The following is a 19,385-nucleotide window of genomic DNA, read 5'->3' on the forward strand; positions in this document are numbered from 1 at the left end:
GCAAGGGAAGCAGTTGAAGACCTTTAAGCAAGAAAGTGAGAGGTGGTGTTGCTATGACTAATACATTTTAGAAAGAACAGGATGCCACATTGTAGGTTGGGTTAAAAAAATGGAAGCATTAGAAGTAAATTCAGTAAACAGTTGTAAAAATAACCCATAACGGTGGTAACATAAGACAGTAGTGACCTATACTTAGGTAGTGGCAATGGAAATAGAAGTTTGAATGGGTTTGAGATGGAATACCATAATTTAAGCAAGGTGCACTAAAATATGGCCAGAGGTAGCGGGAAAATGTGAAGTAGGATGCCATGGAAACCAAAACAAGAGTATTCCAAGAAAAGAATATTGGGCTGGGGATTGAGCTCAGTGGCACACCTGCCTCACAAGCACAAGGTCTTGAGGTCAATGGTGAGGGTGGGGAGCAGAATACTAAATACCATATCCAGGTCAAGGAAAATAACTGAATGTTTACAAGATTTATAATGGAGGTTCTGGATGACCTTGGTAAAACCTCAGTGGCATGGGAGGTGTGTGTGTATTGGGATGCCAATAGGTAAACATGGAAGCAAGGAGGACTGCCTAAGTGGAGTACTCAAGGACAAACATGGGTCAGCCAGAGACAGAAAAGGAAAATCTATGGAGAGAACACTACATGGAAGTTGCTTTTTGGGGCTAAATGTAACTGAGGCTTTGGGCAGTTATTTTACCCATTTCCTCATTTATACTACGAGGGTGGATAGTATTGGTATTATCTTGTAAGGTTGTTGCTGAGGTTGACATTTATGTAGAATTTCTAGTACACATTAAGGTCTCAATTAGTGATGGTTCAGCCCCCTCATTAAAACATCACAATGAAACAACACTTAAAGGTTTTAAAAAATTGATTTAATTTCTTTCTAGAAAGTGTACTGATTTTACAGATGTCGATATTTGGTTTTCAGTTCACCAAGATGATGTCAGTACAGCTAGTGAGATGCAGCACACCACCTCCCGTCACTCTGCCCCTGGAAGAGAAGCCAGACTGCCGAGGGCACCAGTACAGAAGCTAACGGAACTCCAGAAGACAAGACAGAGCAGTGACGGTTTAGGGTGACCGAACGTTCTAACATGCCTGATTGTTACATCAAATACGGTAATTTGGGGTTGTGCGGGAGACAAATAAGGAAAGTCCATTAGTATACAATAGGATGGAGTTTACAAACCAGTACTTTACCCCCAAATTAACAAGGTTCTATAGAACAGAATGCTGTTTTAAAAGCACATGATCTGTACAGTTGTTTTATCTTGTAATTTTTGTAAAAAAGTATCAAAACCTTGTCTTTAAATATATATATATTTATACAGGTGGGTTTTTTTAAAATTACTTTTTATAGCACAAAGTGTTTGCAAATACAGAGGGTTTCTGCTGATTCTTGACTGTGCACACGGTGCACAGCCTGAGTGAAGAGTTTCCTGATTTTTAAAGTTAACTGAAAATTTGAAACTGTAATCCTCTACCTTCTAAAATCTTCACATCCTGAAAATTCTCTAAAAATATATTGTGAGAAGATGCTTATCTATCTTCATGCATTTATTAAAGGAAATTATTCTGAAATTTTAAACTGCTAACTCACTTATATTCTGTGAAATGATGAGTATATGGTTTGAGTTAGGGGGGTTCACATACCTGGGGGATCCAAATGGCCCTCTCCCCATTTCCCAATAGTGCCTGACTGTACAATGATTGGGATCCCCTCTCCAGACTATTTCATTCAAATTTCCAGTTTCCTTTCTCACAGATAAGAAAATCTAATAGGGTCTTGACATGACATGCTTCTGTAAAAATCTCACTGCCCTTTTATTAGTTTTGATTAACTGTATCAGAAATCTGACTCATATATGAAAAGCAACCAACATTTCCCTGTGGCCACTGGAAAGCTTGAGGCTGAATGTTACACCTGCAAAGTGCTGGCAACACATCCTAAGTTCCACTTAGTTCCCTGTACAAAATAAATGACCAAAGAATGTTTGCTTGATTAAATAAAAAAATCAAATATAAGTATTTTATAAAGTGCTTATGTTGAACCTGTCTTTCCATTCAGCCTCATTTCTAAGTCTATTTGAGTCTTTCATTCCACTTATAATGAACTACATGCAGTTCCTTAATGTTCCCATGCTGGTTCATGCTTCAAAGCTCGGTGTTTCCTCTGCTGGAAGTAGCCTAGACAACCCTTCTTAATTTTCAAGTCTTAGCGTAAGGTCACTTCTCCTATAATGACCCCATTCTTCCTCTCCTCAGGTAGAATGACCCTGTTTCCCCATTTTTTGTTTCCTAACAGTACTCTACATGGAATCCCTTTTTTTGTATCCACAAATGTCTTCCTCTGCCATTACTGTAAGATCTGTAAGGAAAGGAAACATTTAACCTTCACATCTGCAGTGCCTGGTATACTGTCGACAGCTAATAAGTGGTTTTAGGAAATGAATATACTGTACTGCAATCACATAGAGATAACTGAAAGGATAGGTAATACTAATTGACATAAATTTAAATCCAATCTTAATTCCTTTTTGCTAGCTGAGGTTACAATCATTTCAATCTGTTTTAAATGTAATTGTGCTATCAAGAGTAAATAAAGTTTTGGTTTTTCCTGTTTATGGAAGGCCTTTTCTCCCAAAAACAAATCCCACCAGAAATTCAGCCACAGGATTGGAAGCAGGTTTGAAAAAAATGTTCAGGGAGTCCAGAGATGTCTCTTGGAGAAGGAAAGGGAGGAAAAGGACTAGGCTAACTTCTTTTTTTTAAAAATAAAGGAAATATTGTCTACTGCCCTCTTGTTATTATCTCTTAGCTTTCTTCTAGATCTATAGTCCAATGACTTCATGATTTGTTGTTGGCTGTAAATACATATGCATGAGGAAGCGGGGAGCAATGGAAGTGAAACTGTATCTCAAACAAGGCTCAAAAAGCCTCCAAGAATAGGAGGAAAGTAGATCTGACTCCTCTGATTTCATCTGATTTCCTGCAATCCAAACATGTATTTCTCCATTTGTTTCTTGTAGATTTCTCCCATAGCTGCCTCTTTCAAACTGCAGTTGTAGCATATTCAGGAAATAGGAATGTCTCTTGAGAGAATTGTGAATTTCATCACTTTGAGGTCTCAGGCTGCAAGTCCTGACCTTATTATCTTTTTTTTTTTTTTTCTTTTCTGTGAAGGACAGGATCAGACTGAAAATTTTAAAACTGTGCCAGTTATTTAATTTCCCTTGGAAATTCAGTTTCTTTGGAGGCATGTTACAGAAAAAGTCACTTGTCTTATATAAATTTCAGTGTCTTCATTTTCATCATTTGTCAAAAATAATTTTACTTTCCATTCTTGAAAGAATAGTTGTGATTAAGCTCCATAGGAGTTGGCCACCTGTTCTTAAAATTTTGTTTGGTATGGGTCTAGGTCAGCTGCATTTACCCTCTTAATTAGTGGCTCAGGACCATCAAACACATGTATACCATGAAGAAGTTGTAAAGCATAATGCCCTGGACGTTCTGAAACATGGTTGTTTTCTTAGAGGTTAGAAGACCGTCAGTGACGTAGAGCAAGGTCCTAGGAACAGGATGATAGAGTGCCAGATTGTCTGCCCAGAAATTCAAAATGCTGGTGAGACATCCAAGCTTCAGAGTTGGGGGTGTGCTGGAGGGTAGGATGAGGGACACATTGCTTAAGGATGTCAAGTTCCAGGTATGTTAAGGTTAGATACAGGTCGTCTGCTCCTACTTAAGCCAAACACATCCTGGTTGTTTAGCAGGAATGAAGTGGCAGAACAGCAGAGTTAAAGAGCACATTTTGGATGAGAAAGCCAGTGCAACTGAATTCCTTCTGGAACTGCAGGATTATGTGTCCAATTGTAGACCCCACAGATAGAAAATCACACTTCTCCTCACCTCACCTGAGGCCAAGGAAAAGCAAAGGTGTCCATTAAAAAAAAAAATCTATACATATACCCAGAGTTTTTCCTTTTATTTACAAAGCAATAAAATCCCTGTGTGAACATATTTATCCAATATGCTATAATATTGCATATGCCATTTCCCCTCAAATATAACTTCACGTTTGGTCACCTTTTCTGACTTGAGCCAAAATTTACTTTTTATATAGTAAGAAACCTATCTCTTAACTTTAAAATGCTTCCCCCAGCTGAAAGAAATGGCAGAGAGTGAGGGGAAGAGAGAAATGGAGATGTAATAAAATCTATTCCACCATCTTTATCCTTATCCACAGCATGTCTCAGAGATTTGATGTCTGAGCCAGTCTGTACAGTAAACCCAGGCTGTTCCAGAAACATCTCCACTTAGCTCTGTAAGGATGGCATGCTTCAGGGAGCTTCAGAGGAAGCCTACTGGATTCAACCCCAGTGTCCTGATGGAAATTAAAGAAATTACTCAAAGAGCTGAACTTTAAAACAAGGATTTGCTTGTTCTGAGAAGCAGGTGTGTTCTGTCTTTTGCTCTGATTAGAACTTCTAGCACTGTGTAATATGGCATCTGTACATTGACTTTAGCCACAAAAAAGAAAGCCCAGGTGGGAGTCACAGCAGCCACAGGTGCAAAGATCTGCCTCTTCCACTACACGTTTGCACAAACCATGGTTATCAGTTTTCTGAGTCACTTCCAAGGGTTCTCCGAAAACTGCAAGTACCCTTCTCAAGGACAGTTTTAAAATAAATTTATGTATTTGAACAATAGCCATAGATGTGCCTCTTCTCTACAGGTTTTTCTCTCTCACACATACACAAACACACACACATAGTCTGCATGATGGGCCAAGCATACCAAAAATAAATACTTTCACTTCTCTAAATTATAGAACTAATCTTATTTTTGAAATATGTTAATAAATAATCTAAATGGGGGAGAGAGTTGAAGTGTTTTTTTTAACTTATGTTGATGGATAGCCACAAAGCATAATCACTTTATTTACAAAAACAAAACCTAAAAAAGCCCCCCCAAATCAAACATCCTCTGTAAATATAGTATTTAAAGAATGAGTAAGGTACTGTACCATTGGCCCCCGTTTGCTTATGTACATCATGTTAGTCACTCATCAGTAGCCATTCCATGAATTCCTCATGGGTAGTGCAACCGTTAAAAAGTGTATAAAACATTATACATATAACAACTCTCACATCCTTTGGATGTTTGCAGTTCATCATAACTTTGTGGTTACCTTTCCGCAACATAAAATTTTTTAAAAGTTAAACACACACATACATACTCACTCCCACAGACCCATACATAGAAACTCATCCAACCACTCATACATCATCCAGAGAGAGCAGTGCATGGGACTGAACTCCAGGAGGCACAAAGTGGGAGGTCCCATCTTCAAGGCAGTCCATCATCTTCAAGGCTTAGTGCCACTCGCTGGGGAGATAGACCAAAGACAACAGCATTAGATCCGTAAGACCTACTACTTATTATTAAAGTATCAGATATATTATCATTTTACAGGTATTAGCTCACAGAATCTTCAAATTATGCCAAAAGACAAGACTTATGATACTTATTTTACAGATGAGAAAACATTCACTGAGTAATGTTTCTTTTGGATGATCCCAGAGCTGCTGCTGCTTTCATCCTTCTATCCTGTCTCTGTAAGAGGGCAGCGAAGATCTAAACTTTTCTCCCTTATAGGATTTTAGGTTGGGTCAACTTCAGTGGGTTAATTTGTTAAATGTTAAATCCCAGACTGTGAGCAACTTGTCCCCTGGATGCTACTCACAATTAGGTAGTAACATGCTGTACCCTTTCAAACAGAAGTCTGAATTAAACTCAGCCCTCTCTCCCTCATCTCTACTTCCCAGTCACTGAATGCCACACTCCCTTCTGCTACAAATGGTTGGCCCCTAGATGGTGAGTCCACTAACTCCTGAGTCAGTCTTTCCTGTGGACAGTGGATTTAAATTCTTTCCTAATGATAAACCTTGAAGTTTATAGACCGTGTTTGAATCCTCTTTCCCTTCATACTGTTTCTTTCCCCTCCAAGATATACCTGTAGCTTTCCCCCAGCTGGTCCTGACATGATCTTGTTTGCTACTCTTCCATTTCCTGGGCACCCTTCTTTAGACAGACCCAAGTTTCACTATTTCTCTCATAGCCACGTGAATTGGGTGAGCCACTTAACTTCTCTGGGCCTTAGTTTCACCATCTGTCAAATGGGAATAATAGGACCTACCTCCTATGATTGATAGGGAACCAAATGAAACAATGCACATAGAGTATTTAATATACTACATAACACTTATGCGGTTTGAAAGATTCTACATCAACCTAAGCAGCATAACAACATCTTCCTACATAGGATTAAAAGAAACTCCACTCCCTTTCAAGTCCTCTTTGGGTTGTGGTTTTCCATGAATGCCATGGCTATGCTCCTCTGACAAAGACCTTTAAGACTTTTAGTGCAGCCACCCTCCCAGTCTCCACAATACAAATCTCTATGCCAAAGACAGGCCTCAGCAGTGATGGCAGAGCTATGTGAGAAAGGACCAGGAAACACGTAGTTCAGAATTCTGAGTTCCAGAGCTTTTCAAGGCTGTTTATCCCACGATAGTGGGAAGAGCATTGGTCTCTGTAGAATTTGACTTCTGGTTCTGCTACTTCTTGACCCTGCCAATTCCTAGTATGATCTGCAGTGAGTTGTTCAATTTATGAATCTCAGTTTTCTCATCTGCAAAATGGGGCTGATAATAGGGACTCTAAATAAGAAAGTGTATGTGAAATGCTGAGAACAGTGTCTGACACGTAAGTGCTCCCGAAATATTAATTTCCCCACTATAATCTCTATTTTTATGCCACTGGCAAGAGATTACTTGGGCTAGAAGTTACATGGGTGATTTCTGGGTAATTTCCTTCTCTGAAACAGGCCACTTCACAAGTATAAAGTGCTTTGTAATTTACGAAGTGCTCTCATATGTGCTACCTCCCTTAAACTTTCCAAACTTCTGAGGCAGAAGGAATGCGATTATTTTCATTTTACAAATAAAAGTAGAGAGACATAAGTGACTACAGGCTATAGAATGGTGGGACTGGGAGTCACCTTTTCACCCCAAGCTCAATGCTTCCTGCACTGTGCTTTTTCTGATCTCTAAAAACTGGTTAAGCAGCTGTTTGCCTGGACAGGTTGAGGTGAAAGATCCTCAAGGCCATTTGCAAATCCTCCTGGCTTGTTCACCTTCATCTTCCCTGTCTCCCTTCTATGAACAGTTTGCTTCAGCAGCATTTCTGTCTGCCCCGCAGTCACTCACCTTCTTCTGCGTGCCCATTTCCTTTGTCTGTGGCAAACCCGTTTCCTCCTTACCCAACACTCACTTTACAGTTTACAGCCTTCCAAGACCACGAAGCTTTCTAGGATGGGTTGCACCTGCCTAGGTTCAGGCCCTCACTCACCAGCCCCTCAAGGTCAGAGTGGCTCTGCCCTACCTTGCACTTGACGACAGGCAGCTCGGAAAGAGGGTTCTTCGGGAGTTGGTGCAGCTGTGACTTTGGTTCCCCCGGCAAGACAAAAAGCTCCTTGAGGGCAGGGGCTGGGTCTTCCAGTTCTCTGGTCTCCCCAAGACAGGGCTCTGCCCACAGTGGGCGATCAAAGCTTCTGATTGCCTGACAGGGGGATGGACCGGATGACCTCTGAGGTCACACTCAGCCCCCTGACTCTGCCATACAGCAGTGAAACCTGCTCAAGTCCCTTCATTGTCCTTGTTCCCCCAGCAAGCCATACTTTTTGACTAAGCCTCTGCACATGCTTCTGGCTGCAATACCACTTCCCTCTTCTGTCTGGAAAACTGCCATTAATCTTTCAAATACAGTACATCTGTTACTTCTCTGTGAGGCATTTCTTGTCCATTTCCCCAGACAGACTTAATAATTCCCTTGATGTTTCCACATCATTTGTTCAACAGATAATTTGTTGAAAGTCAGCTATGCTGCACTGGGTGCCAGGAAGACAGACTAATCAGATCAGATCCTGCTCTGTTCTAGTGGAGAGACCACTAGGTAAAACAGACGGACTACAGTATGACAGGTGCTGGGATGGAGAGAGGCCCAGGGGACTGTGGGAGAACAAAGCAAGCTGGAGAAAGCTTCATGGAAGGGACTCCTGAGCTTCCATCATGGCACTTAGCACACAGTTGTAAAATTATACCTGAGTATCTCTAAGTCCCCCCCACCAGAAACTTGGGAACAAGTAGTTCCTTACATTTGAACACTTGATGCCTAACACGGTGCTTGGCATATAACTGGCATACAATGTTTGTTGAAATGACTACATTTAAATTAAATGGCCAGTTACTCTATCAGGACAAAGGTTCTGAAAATTACTCAGCAGAAAGGAAGACATTTGGCTTCTTTACTGCCAAGAAGAGCCTCTAGGTACAAAGTGTTCCTGCTACCCTGCTACCCCAACCACATACCTCAGCATGTCTTTGTTCCCCAGGGTCTACAGCAGTGATGGCGAACCTATGGCACATGTGCCACAGTGGGCTATTTGTATCTTTCAAAGCTCTAAAAGGTTCGCCATCACTGGTCTAGACGGTGCCTGGAACGTGGTAGGTTCTTAATAAACGCTGAAGGAATTAAAAAGGAAAGGAGGGAGGGAAGGAGGGAAAGGAAGAAATTCTCCCAGCAAAGAATACTTACTGCAGGGTAGACATGGCCAATCTGAGTAGTCCTCCCTATGTGGAGCTCATCTTCATCTTCTTCTTCCGTTGTTTTCCTATAGACTGGGTTGTCAAAATTCATGCTCTTGGTGTTCTTCCGTTTCCAGTTTCTCCAGATCAGGTAGCCACTCAAGCACAGCAGGGCTATTACCACTGGAGGAAGGGACACATTACACTGGACATCCAGGGATCTCCAGCCCACTGTCCAGACATCCATGCAGATACTGCCATCTCTCAAATATTACCACCCCTTTCTCCACAGGCAGTGTTTCTGCAATCTCCTTTGCTGCTTGGAAGATTTTCTCTCTTTCTTCCAGTAACCTCTTGTCCTTTGAGATCCAGCTTAAATGGGAAGTCTCCCCCAGCTTCTCTAGGCAGAGTCTGCTCCCTTATATGCACTTTTAGGCCACAGTGTTTTACATTACACATATTTACTCCCAACTAGACTGAGCCATTTAAAGACAGGAACTGTCTCATTTAGCTCTCTGTGCCCAGTACCTAGCACTGGGGAGTTGCTCAATGTCAGGTGCTAAATGAATGGGTGGATTTATTGCCTATACCTTTGCCCCAGTGCTGCTGCTTCCCTGGATCACTAAAAAACCATTCCCTCACCAAATTGGAGGGTGGAGGGGGATGGGATAGAATATTTCTTTCCAAAGCTGGGGTTCCACCAGATGAGGAACGTTTCTAGAAGAGGTCACAGAAGGATAACACAGAAGGAATACAGTAATGAGTAAGAGGAAACTCTACAGCAGAGCTGGGCAAAGCAGTTAGTAAGCAATTGCCTGGAGCCTTTTGGTGAAGGCTGGACGATCACCTATCCAGGATGCTCTCCAGGGGTTGCTACTTGAATAAGATTTCAATAACTGATACTCATTAAAGACAGGAATGAGACAAGAATGCTCACTGTTGCTCCTATTTATTGTCCCAGAGATTGAGCTGTGCAATACAAACAGATAAAAAATTGAAGATTGAAGCATATAAATATAGGAAAAGGAAAAAGCCGTATTATAATCAATGGATGTTTATATATATATATATATATAACATATTATTAGCAGATGTTGTATGAAACAGGTGAATAACAGTTAGAAATAATGTTAGTTCACCAAGAGTCAACATAAATGAACATAAATGAACATAAAATAATCAATAGCTTTCGTTTTACCAATAACCAATAAGAGAATATAATGGAATAAGAACGTCTTCATAATAGCCCAGCAAAAACTATAAAATACCTGGGGTAACCTCACAAAAAATATATAAGTCCTCTGTGATCTAGAAAATTCTACTACAGGAACATAACAGAAAACTGAAATAAACAGATGTCATGTTCCTGGATGGGAAACTTTATCCCCACATAAATCTATATATCCAAAGCAATCTCATTAAAAATTCCATCATGGTTTTTATACAACTGATATGACTATTCTGAAGTTCATTTAGAAATCAAAAATATGTTGTAAGCAGGTACTGTTAACTTGTATATAAAAATAGATAATTTGTGGAGTGAAGTCTGGTATGTATAGAAATATAGCTCAAAAGAAAGGTGATAACTCAGAAGGAAAGGATGGACCATTCAATAATGGTTTGGGAGGCTGGGGACATACTTCTGTGATAGAATGCTTGCATGTGAGGCCCTGTGTTTAATCCCCACCCCAGTACAGAAGAAAAAAAAGCTTTTAGAGAAAAAAGATAGGTATGTAGAAAATATCAGGAGATATTTCAATAATTCAGAGTGAGGGGCTGACCTTCCTAAGCAAGACACAAAATCCAGAACTCCTACAACAGAAGATTAAGAGATCTAATACTTAAAACTTTTAAATTAAGATGCCATAAAGAAATTTAAAAACCTAGTGTCAGGCTGGGAGAAAATACTTGTCATATATTTTATACAAATTTTAATATTAATAATGTATAAATATTTCTACAAATAATACAACCAATAAAAAATAAGACTGTGAATAGGCAATTCATAAAGGATGAAATGGGCTACGGAGTACCTCAGTGTTACAGCACTTGCCTAGCATTCAGGAGGCCCTGGGTTTGATACTGAGCACCAATAAAAAGTAAATAAAAAATAAAGGATAAAATGTAAACAAATGGCCGATAAGCTTATGAAAATTACTCTACTTCTCAGGGAAATAATACTCATGTTTCACCCCTTAGATTAGCAGAAACTTAAAATAGATGATATCAGGCTAGACTGTATCAGTGAAAAAGCATGCATGGCTCTTCTACAAAGCCCAGTATGGTGGGAATGGGGTTATTTGTTTTTCACTCAGTCCACTCAAATAAGCCTGGAATAATGGTCCTCTCACCATATATTTTCTGCTGGAGACTTTCAAGGCCAATTCAAATGCCATCCTCTCCAGAAGAACTCTCGGAGTTACTTCCACAGGAATATTGTACCACTATTTATCATGCTTCTGTTATGGCAAATTATAATATGTATTAACATCTACTTTGTATGACTTATGATTAACCCTCGTTAAAAACTGAAAGTTCTTAAAATTTTTATTCCCTGCATTCTTAGCACTTGGTACAGTGTATTGAACAGGGGAGAAGTTTTAACACATTTACTAACTCACCACTACACTGAGAAGTTTCTCATCTTAAAATATTCATGGCAAGTAAAGGAGATAAACTCCTGAGCGGACAATCACAATTCCAAAATACTGCCGAGATGAGGTTGGTATGACAGGATGTATGCGAGACTATGTGAACATCATGTAGGAGAATGAATCAGCTCTGTGGTTCCGTGTGAGATCTTAACTGATGTTATGTTCTGGTCCATGCCATTTCTAAACTCTCCTGCATATGCTGTCTTTACTATTTGGATTGTTGTTGATCCTTCTTCACTGGGCTGACTCAGCTCAAGGATCACTGCCACTAGAAAACCTTCCCTGTCCTCTTTCCTTCTCTTCCAGTTTAACTTAAGTGCTTCCTCTGTATAACCTTAAAGGCACATAGCTTAATCTTAGGATTTACCATGTCATAACTAACTTATGTTTCATGTGTCTCTTCAACAAATTTAACTTTTATGGGACAGGACCAAGTCTTATTCATCTTTAGCAATTTCCTTCCCCTTATCACTGGTTAACATATAGAAACTGCTTGATAAATGTTTGTTGAAAATCAAAGAGTAAGAAAGGAGTATGACCTATTCAAGTACTCAAGTGCAATAACTATTTAATTTCCTATCATGCACCAGACATCACTAGGAGGAAGGGGCAGGCCAGTTGTAAGCCTTGTCCCCAGGGAGTGTCCACTTGGTCTTCACGTGGTGGAAGTGCCCAGTGTGAAGGAGTGGCAGGGAGAGATGCAGCTGGGTGGGTTCCCTATGACCAGGATCCTGAAACCTTGTATGCTATGCTAAAAACCAAATTAAATCAGGCCTGGAAGGAAGCAGGAAATCTGAGGCAGAACAAGTCAATGAGACAGGTCAATGTGCCAAATTCTCTATCCTTTTTAGTGCCTTTCCCCAAGTCCTGGGCAGGGATTCTTTTCTCCCCAGGGTCGTGGGGCCACACTCACCTATGGGCACAATGATCCCAATGACAGCAGCAGTGACGGTTGAGCCCATCTTGCTACCTTCATTTCCATCTGCAAAACATAAACATTTGCCCTATCACTGTGAATCCAAGCCCTGACTTGCCGCAAACAGTAAGAACTAATCAACAGCTTTTCCTCTTCCTCATTCTAAAAGGATGTGTCTGCCCGATCCTAACAAAACTCCCTTGAGACAAGCAGAAGAGGGGTGGGGAAATTGAATCTTACAAATAAGTGGTTCAGCTGGACTTGAACTCAGGACTTGTGACCCAAATCCCATACCCTCCCCTCAGCATCACAGTGGTAAAAAGCTGGGGTTGTACACGGTAGGGCAAGCACTTAGGTCTGCATGTTGCTGACTGACTGGATCAACTGTGCTTTTCAGCCAGGATTTGTTGCACTATCTCTGTTGTTTTCGGTGGTCTGTCCGTCCATTAGCATTATTAGCTTAATTTCTCTAAGTAATTAAGTTAGGACATAAGAGTGTCGAAAACTCAAGAGCATAGGCTCCTAGAGCAGACTGCTTGGGTTCAAATCCCATTTCTACTACTCATTACTTGTAGAATCCCATTACTACTCATTGACCTTGTATACAGTTCATATACAGAGTCTGTCAAAAAATGTACACTTTAGGAAGATGAATACAAGTTACCTTTGGCCTCTACAATTACAAGAGGTGCTCAAAGTGGTGGCCATTAGCTTGCAGACTTTTTTTAATCAATGTAGCAAACTGCTAAAGTGTGTATACATGTTTATGGTAGACTCTGAATATATGATACTATACTTATTTATTTTGAAAATAGGGACAATGTTGTTATCCACCCCCTAGGAAAGTGTAAAGATTAAATAAGATAACTAATTTAAAATACTCAGCACCATACCTGGTACAGCCTTGCATAGTTCAAAAAGCGTGGTGAGTTGCGGGTAAATTTAACAAGGGATGTAAAAGCGCATTCTAAACTGAAAAGTGCCTGGAAAATGCACTGTACTTTTTAAAGTATGTTGTGCCATCTTACTCTTACAATCATCTTCATTAGGAAATCTAGACAGTACTTTACAGTTTAACAAGCCCTCTGAGGCATTCACTCTGAGTGAGAAGGTGACTGCTCTTTGGCAATAGTCTGGATTCTGTCCTTTCAATGTGTCTGTTTCTCCAAGTTATCTCAAATAAATCTAACTATTCAGGCGGGGAAAGACCTGCACCGCTTACAAAGCTAACTGTGGATATGTTGCTATCCTCTTGGTCCAGGTCCAAACAACACTGGACAGGGGTATTAAACCTCTGCCTGTGGGGGAGGCTAGTCAGAGGTTCTATCCCCAGATGAGAGGAGGTGAAATTCACACACATTACACCTGCCTCTCCAAACTTCAGGGTGAGTCCTCAACTCAGAAATCCGGATTCTCATAGCAAAACAGGTCGGGGTCAGAAAGATGTTGCCAGGATGCTTGGTTTCTGGACCATTTGTGTATTGAAAAGGATGTAAAAAAGTTTATCCTTTTAAATGAACTCTCTTTGTCAGGTTAAATCAATTATTTATTTATTATTTATTATTATTATTTTTAGACAGGGTCTTACTACGCAGTGCAGGTTGTCCTTGAACTCACTATGTAGCCAAGACTGGCCTCAAACTTGCAGCAATCCTCCTGCCCCAGCCTCTCCAGTGCTAAGATTACAGGTGTGCGCCACCGCACCTGGCAGGTTAAATCAATTAAAATGTATTTTCTGATTAATGAAATAGAACAGTTTTAGCAGTGACAATTACTGCTTCTGATGATTTAAGTGGTGAACTTAAGTTACTTTCATAGCAAGCTTTCGAAATAGGCACGAGCAGGTCATGGATACCGATGTTACCATCTGGGCAGCTCACTGAGGCTGATGGGAACTGAGATCAGAGCTTTCCAACCACGAGGGACACCACACGAGTGACTTATGAAACAGTCATACACACACCCAGGCAGCAGAGGTTGTGTGAGCACTTCCTCCTCTGCTTCTCTGGGCATTGGTGAGACAGGTTGGGAGGATCCTATTTCCCCTTTGCTGGAGAAGAAACAGGCTCAGACATATGATGTAGATTTCCCGCAGACCCCCTATCGAGTTAAGGCCACCCAAGATTCCTAAATCGCAGGCTGGCACTCTCATTCCCTCTGCTTCGTCCTCAGAGACACACATTTTCGTCTCCTGTGTGATCTCTCTTCCCACACACCCCAACCTGGCTCCCGGAGGACCCTCCCATGTCATAAAAGAATGCAGAGCTCATTTCCTTACAGTGCTGGGAGTGGTTGCTGGTTGCAGGGCTTAGGGTAGACGGGCTGATGCTGGGAGCCCTGGAGACACTAGCTGAACTTGGGATTGTAGCTGTCAGGCTTGGTGTCTCTGTAGTATGGTTCTGGTAGGTGGAGCTGTGGACAGTGGTTCCAGGGGCTCTTGTGGTGGCTGCTACTGTCCTTGTCGTAGTAGAAGCTAAAGTCGTAGTTGAGGTAGATGGAGGTGCTAGAAAGGAAAGGCCACGGAGGTCACTTGAACAGAGCGTGTTTTGTTGCTTTAGTGGTAAAAGGTACTGCCTCTATGAATTAATATAGGAAGCCAACCTCCAGGTTTAGCTCAAATGCCACTTCTGTGACGCCTTCCCTCATCCCCCTAAATGGGCTGTGGTCTTTTCAGCTGAGTCCTAAGCACTTCCCTTTGACTGGATAAAAATGAGTCATTTTAGAAGCATTTTACTCTGATACTGTTATATCACTGGTATAAATTCTATTTCACGTTAAATGACTGAACCTGGAAACCATAAATGATGTAGCCAACTTGTGCTCAAACAAAAGGCTTTGGCCGTATATCGCAAGTGGGAAATAAAACATAATTTCTAGGTTGAAATATTTTCTGGCTATTAGCCCAAATTGTGCAGCGAAAGGGCTGTATGCAGTGTTTCAGTTCTAGATAAGAAACAGACAAATCCATAGTAATCTGTGTGTAAATAGTAACTGAAGCTGTGGAGACCAAGGGTTCTGAACTTCAAGTTTCCAAGGGGTTCCAGAAATCACCTGAAATTGAATTAAAAACATTTTATCTATATGTGCCTTTTTTTTCTTGGGAGAAGAAAAAGCCTTAGAAGGCTGCCAAGGACATGAGCATTTGAGGAAGGTGAAACAAAGGGGAGCATGCAAGGGCAAGAGCGGCCAGAGGGAACCCCGGAGCACGCTGTACCCCAGGGTGGGCTCTGGCACTGCCAGGGCCGCCCCTCCCGGAAGCCCTGCTTACTTCGGTAGCACCTCTTCATGTCTGGGCCCAGCCACATCGTGTCAGGACAGGCACATGTGTACTTGGGAGAGTGGCTGGATATCTGAGGAGCAGGAAGGCACAGGTACTCACAGCCTCCATTGGGCTGGGTGTTCAGCTCACAGGCATCTTCACCTAATGGCAGAGAGAGGGCAAGTTAAGGCACAGATGGGACCTGATGGGTTCTCCCATCTCCCAAGGGTAATGGCCCATCCCTTCTGCTCGCTATACGCTTTCCCTACCACATTGACGGGGCACCTTCCAGCACTGTACCTAGTGTTTTGTTCCCACTCTCAGTCGATTCTTACAGTAATTCTGACAGGTGGGTGTTATGTGTCACACTGACAGATAAAGACATGTAGGCTCAAAGAGAACAAACTTGTCCACACTGTTCTCTAGGAATTTTATAGACAGAATTTAAATTGAAGTATGGACTCTAAAACCCATGAGGGATTTCTCCCCTTTGTCACATGCCACCATTGCTCTTATTTAAATTTCTGGAGCTAGAATCAGGTACTGATCTGATCACCTTCACCCTGGCAGCCAACACCTCAGCTACAGTTAGCATTACTATTTCCTAGTGATAGAGGCGCAGAATAGAGACAGGAGAGACCAAATGGGAAGCAGGAGGACTTATCTAAGGTATATAAACTAGCTCAGTGGACTCTGTGTTTAAAATGGCTGAGCACTGAACAAAGAGAAGTTTCAGCTTTTATACATTTTGTCCAAGGGAGTAGTCTTTCTAGTGACGTCGCAAGTGAGTTTACCGGAACAGAACAAGGGCAGACAGTTTTGTAACTCTGCCTTGGAAAAAGACAGTCTTATGAATCATATGAAAACAGTGTGTCATAAACTTTATTTACAGGACATAATTATTAATTTTATCTGCATCAGAACAAGTAGTTATAGCTACCGGGGAGCAGGGAGGTGGTGCTGGGGGACACTGCCCAAGGCTGGGAATTGCTTATCTTGAATTCCTGCTTCAATAGAAGGATTCCTGAATTCTATTCCCAACCAATAAGCTGACTTACCGTGTGGCCCTAGGACACGTTTATACTACTGCGAAGTGGGTACAAATACCAAATGAGAAGCCATGTGTCATAGTGGAAAGATTGGGACTGGATGAACCTGTGTTTAGGTTTCAGTTCTGCTACCTGCTAACATTATTTTACCTCTCTGAACTTCAGTTTCCTTCACTGTGAATAAGGATAATATGCATAGTCTGTATTGCCAAGAGTAGGGAGCACATTTACATATTTATTTATACCCAGCCTTAGTTCACAAAGATCTGAGGTGAGCAGACAAAATATGTGATGATAATGCATTCTGCAGCAAGAGAGATTGCTGTTATTCCTGGAAATGCCGAGTCGTGACACAAATATGAATACAGCCCGCCTAGCAGAGGGGCAGGATCGAGGCAAGCGGCGAGGGAAGAGGAAGTGCTCACCTCTTGGCTGCTTCAGCTCATGGAAGATGACGATATCATGTGGGTTATTGAGGTTCTCAGCTAGGATGGAGATTTCTAGTCCATTAAGCCGATTTGCACTGAAAATGGCCTCGTTCTCCAGGTCTGTCCAGAACACCTTGTCCTGTGGGTTGCAGATGCAGAGGACAGGAAGCCTAGAGTCTCGACTTACGACGTCAACTTGAGAACCTGGCCCCAAACCATAGTGACAAGAACTGCCCTGACCTTTCCCCTGAACCATCCTGTCCAGACTCTCAATGGGAGTCTCAGCCTCTGATCTGAGGTAAACTCTCCTGGTTTCTATCTTAGAGGATTATCTGGTAATTCTGTGCTTTGCCCTGCAGGGCACAAACCTACTAATGCTAATTTATGCCTGCTTCCTAGAGCCAGCAGAAATCTCTTTAGTTATTAAAGGTGCCTGGGACCAAGACTGGAGGGGATGTGTGAGCCACCAAAGGGTGCTGGACTCTCTACAACCCCTGGGTAGACACACAAGTCCCCATGGTTTAACTGATACAAACCTAGACAAACATCTGAAGGTAAATCCAAAATTAGAAGTAAATCCACATATCCTTCTACACAGATCCAGAACATATACGGCCAAGTGTTAATCTACAAATAAAGTCATACTTGTACCTAAATAAGCTTGTCTAATACGGGTGTACATATTTATGCTCCCAAGTTCAGCACATGCAGGAATGCACACTTCCACTCTGACGCACTTATAGATACACGTGGCACGTACTTATACTCGACACACACCACAACTACACTCAAGCGCACACACACACACACACACACACACACACACGCATCCAAACACGCCTGTCTTGAAGGAGGAGCTGGACTTAAGAGGGGGAGCTCTGCTCACAGTTTCAGAGCAGTGCTGGGTGAAGCCGCTCCAAGAAAACTCTGCCAGATCCTACCAGAGAGCACTGTCCTTCTGCTTTCCCTCCCCTTGGTGACACTTAGTTTTATGCACGAGGTGGCTGTGTGGGAACTTGGTAGTTTCTGGCTTCCTCATTCCCAAGAAGAAAGGTTGTTAGGGTCAGGGCACAAGAGGGCCTTGCTTGACTTCACCTTCCTGGAGCTTCCTGAAGACTGGAATGGTGTCCGATTCACTTCTATGACAGCAAAGGTCAACAGAAGGGTGCTGTACTGCATAGCCTCTCTTAAGCCATTTGCTGCAGTGAAAAATTCTACGACAGTGTACATTGCTTCTTCCCTTCCTCCCTTTATTGGGCACCTGCAGTACATGTGGTACAGTACTGGGTACTCATTGTGCAGAGAGAAAGCACCACTCCTAAGGGAAGGGCTCTGAGAAAGTGCTCTTGGGAAGTGAGCAAGGAACACTGCCAGGTAGGCAATAGATTGAAAAGCCTTTGTATGTAGGCAGCCTTCAATTTGTGTACAAACACCTCAGCTGGCTTCCTTGTTTCTTTGTTTCCATCTGACAAGTCTGAGCCAAGTGTCCTGTTTGAAGAAACCTTCTCCAGGCAGCTTTCTTGTGGGGCCATGCTTACCCTCACCGGGCTCACCTCAAACACAGCTATCCCAAAAGGGTGGCTCAGGAAATCAGGGGATAAAATCAGCCTCTTTCTGTTGCCTCCACTGAAGTCAATGCTGGACAGCTGATGCAGCTTGGAGTCCACCCAGTACAAACGCTGGTTCAGCAAATCTTGGGGAGGAAGAAGGCAAGGAGGGATCAGGTCATAAACCTGGGACCCTGACCTAGCTCTCTGCTTGTCTGTTCCCACTTCCAGCCCACATTCCTAAGCCTCATACTGATCCTAGTGTACAGCAACAACCATCAAGGAACATGAGGGGACCCAGACACAAAACCCATGAGGCTCTGGGATCAGATGTGAGAGTGGACCCCCAAACCAAGGAGGCAGGGCTCACCCAGGGCGATTCCGTTGGGCCATTCGATATTGTCTAACACCAGTGTTTGCCGGTCCACACCGTTGAGCCCAGACTTCTCAATCTTGGCCTGGTACCCCCAGTCAGACCAATACATGAACCTGAAAGAAGAACCCAGTTTGGTTCTTGGTGGGGACATGAGTGGGGTGGTCTGAGTCACAAAGGCTCAATGCCTCACAGAATAACTGAGAATTATGCTTAGTGAGCACCAGAAAGCCTTATGAAATCCCTTGGAAGTACCAACTCATAGAATTAGTAGGCACTGTCTTCAGCTCATTTGAGAACCCGAGGGAAGCTAGATTCTTCTCAGTCCACCCAGCCTTGGCTAAACAGCCCGTGAGCCCATCTCACCCATTTGGGGCAGCTTGGAGCAGAGCCCGAGAAGGGTCAGTGTGGGAAGAGTCCTTGTAAACGCTCTTTTCCGGTTTGTAGAGGAGAAAGTGGATGATCTTCCCAACTCAAGGCTCCCTACTATGACCCTCAGGC

The 19,385-nt window shown here is 42.3% G+C and overlaps 1 protein-coding gene across 1 annotated transcript in view; it reads right to left on the bottom strand.

Moving 5' to 3' along the window:
• Positions 1 to 746: 746 nt before the first annotated feature.
• The window catches only part of Lrp8 (LDL receptor related protein 8), a 71,208-nt gene continuing 52,569 nt past the window's right edge, over positions 747 to 19,385 (bottom strand). The window contains exons 12-20 of the mRNA XM_010610420.2: positions 18,882 to 19,000; positions 18,518 to 18,657; positions 16,962 to 17,103; positions 15,497 to 15,649; positions 14,507 to 14,731; positions 12,226 to 12,294; positions 8,669 to 8,841; positions 7,457 to 7,633; positions 747 to 5,398 (exon numbers count right to left, since the gene is read on the bottom strand). Coding sequence (XP_010608722.1) covers positions 5,360 to 5,398; positions 7,457 to 7,633; positions 8,669 to 8,841; positions 12,226 to 12,294; positions 14,507 to 14,731; positions 15,497 to 15,649; positions 16,962 to 17,103; positions 18,518 to 18,657; positions 18,882 to 19,000 — 1,237 coding nt within the window. The 3' untranslated portion in view covers positions 747 to 5,359. The remainder of the gene's footprint in view (positions 5,399 to 7,456; positions 7,634 to 8,668; positions 8,842 to 12,225; positions 12,295 to 14,506; positions 14,732 to 15,496; positions 15,650 to 16,961; positions 17,104 to 18,517; positions 18,658 to 18,881; positions 19,001 to 19,385) is intronic.

This window comes from Fukomys damarensis, unplaced genomic scaffold, assembly GCF_012274545.1.
Source record: "Fukomys damarensis isolate Sample0158 unplaced genomic scaffold, DMR_v1.0_HiC HiC_scaffold_23, whole genome shotgun sequence".
NCBI classification, from domain to species: domain Eukaryota; kingdom Metazoa; phylum Chordata; class Mammalia; order Rodentia; family Bathyergidae; genus Fukomys; species Fukomys damarensis.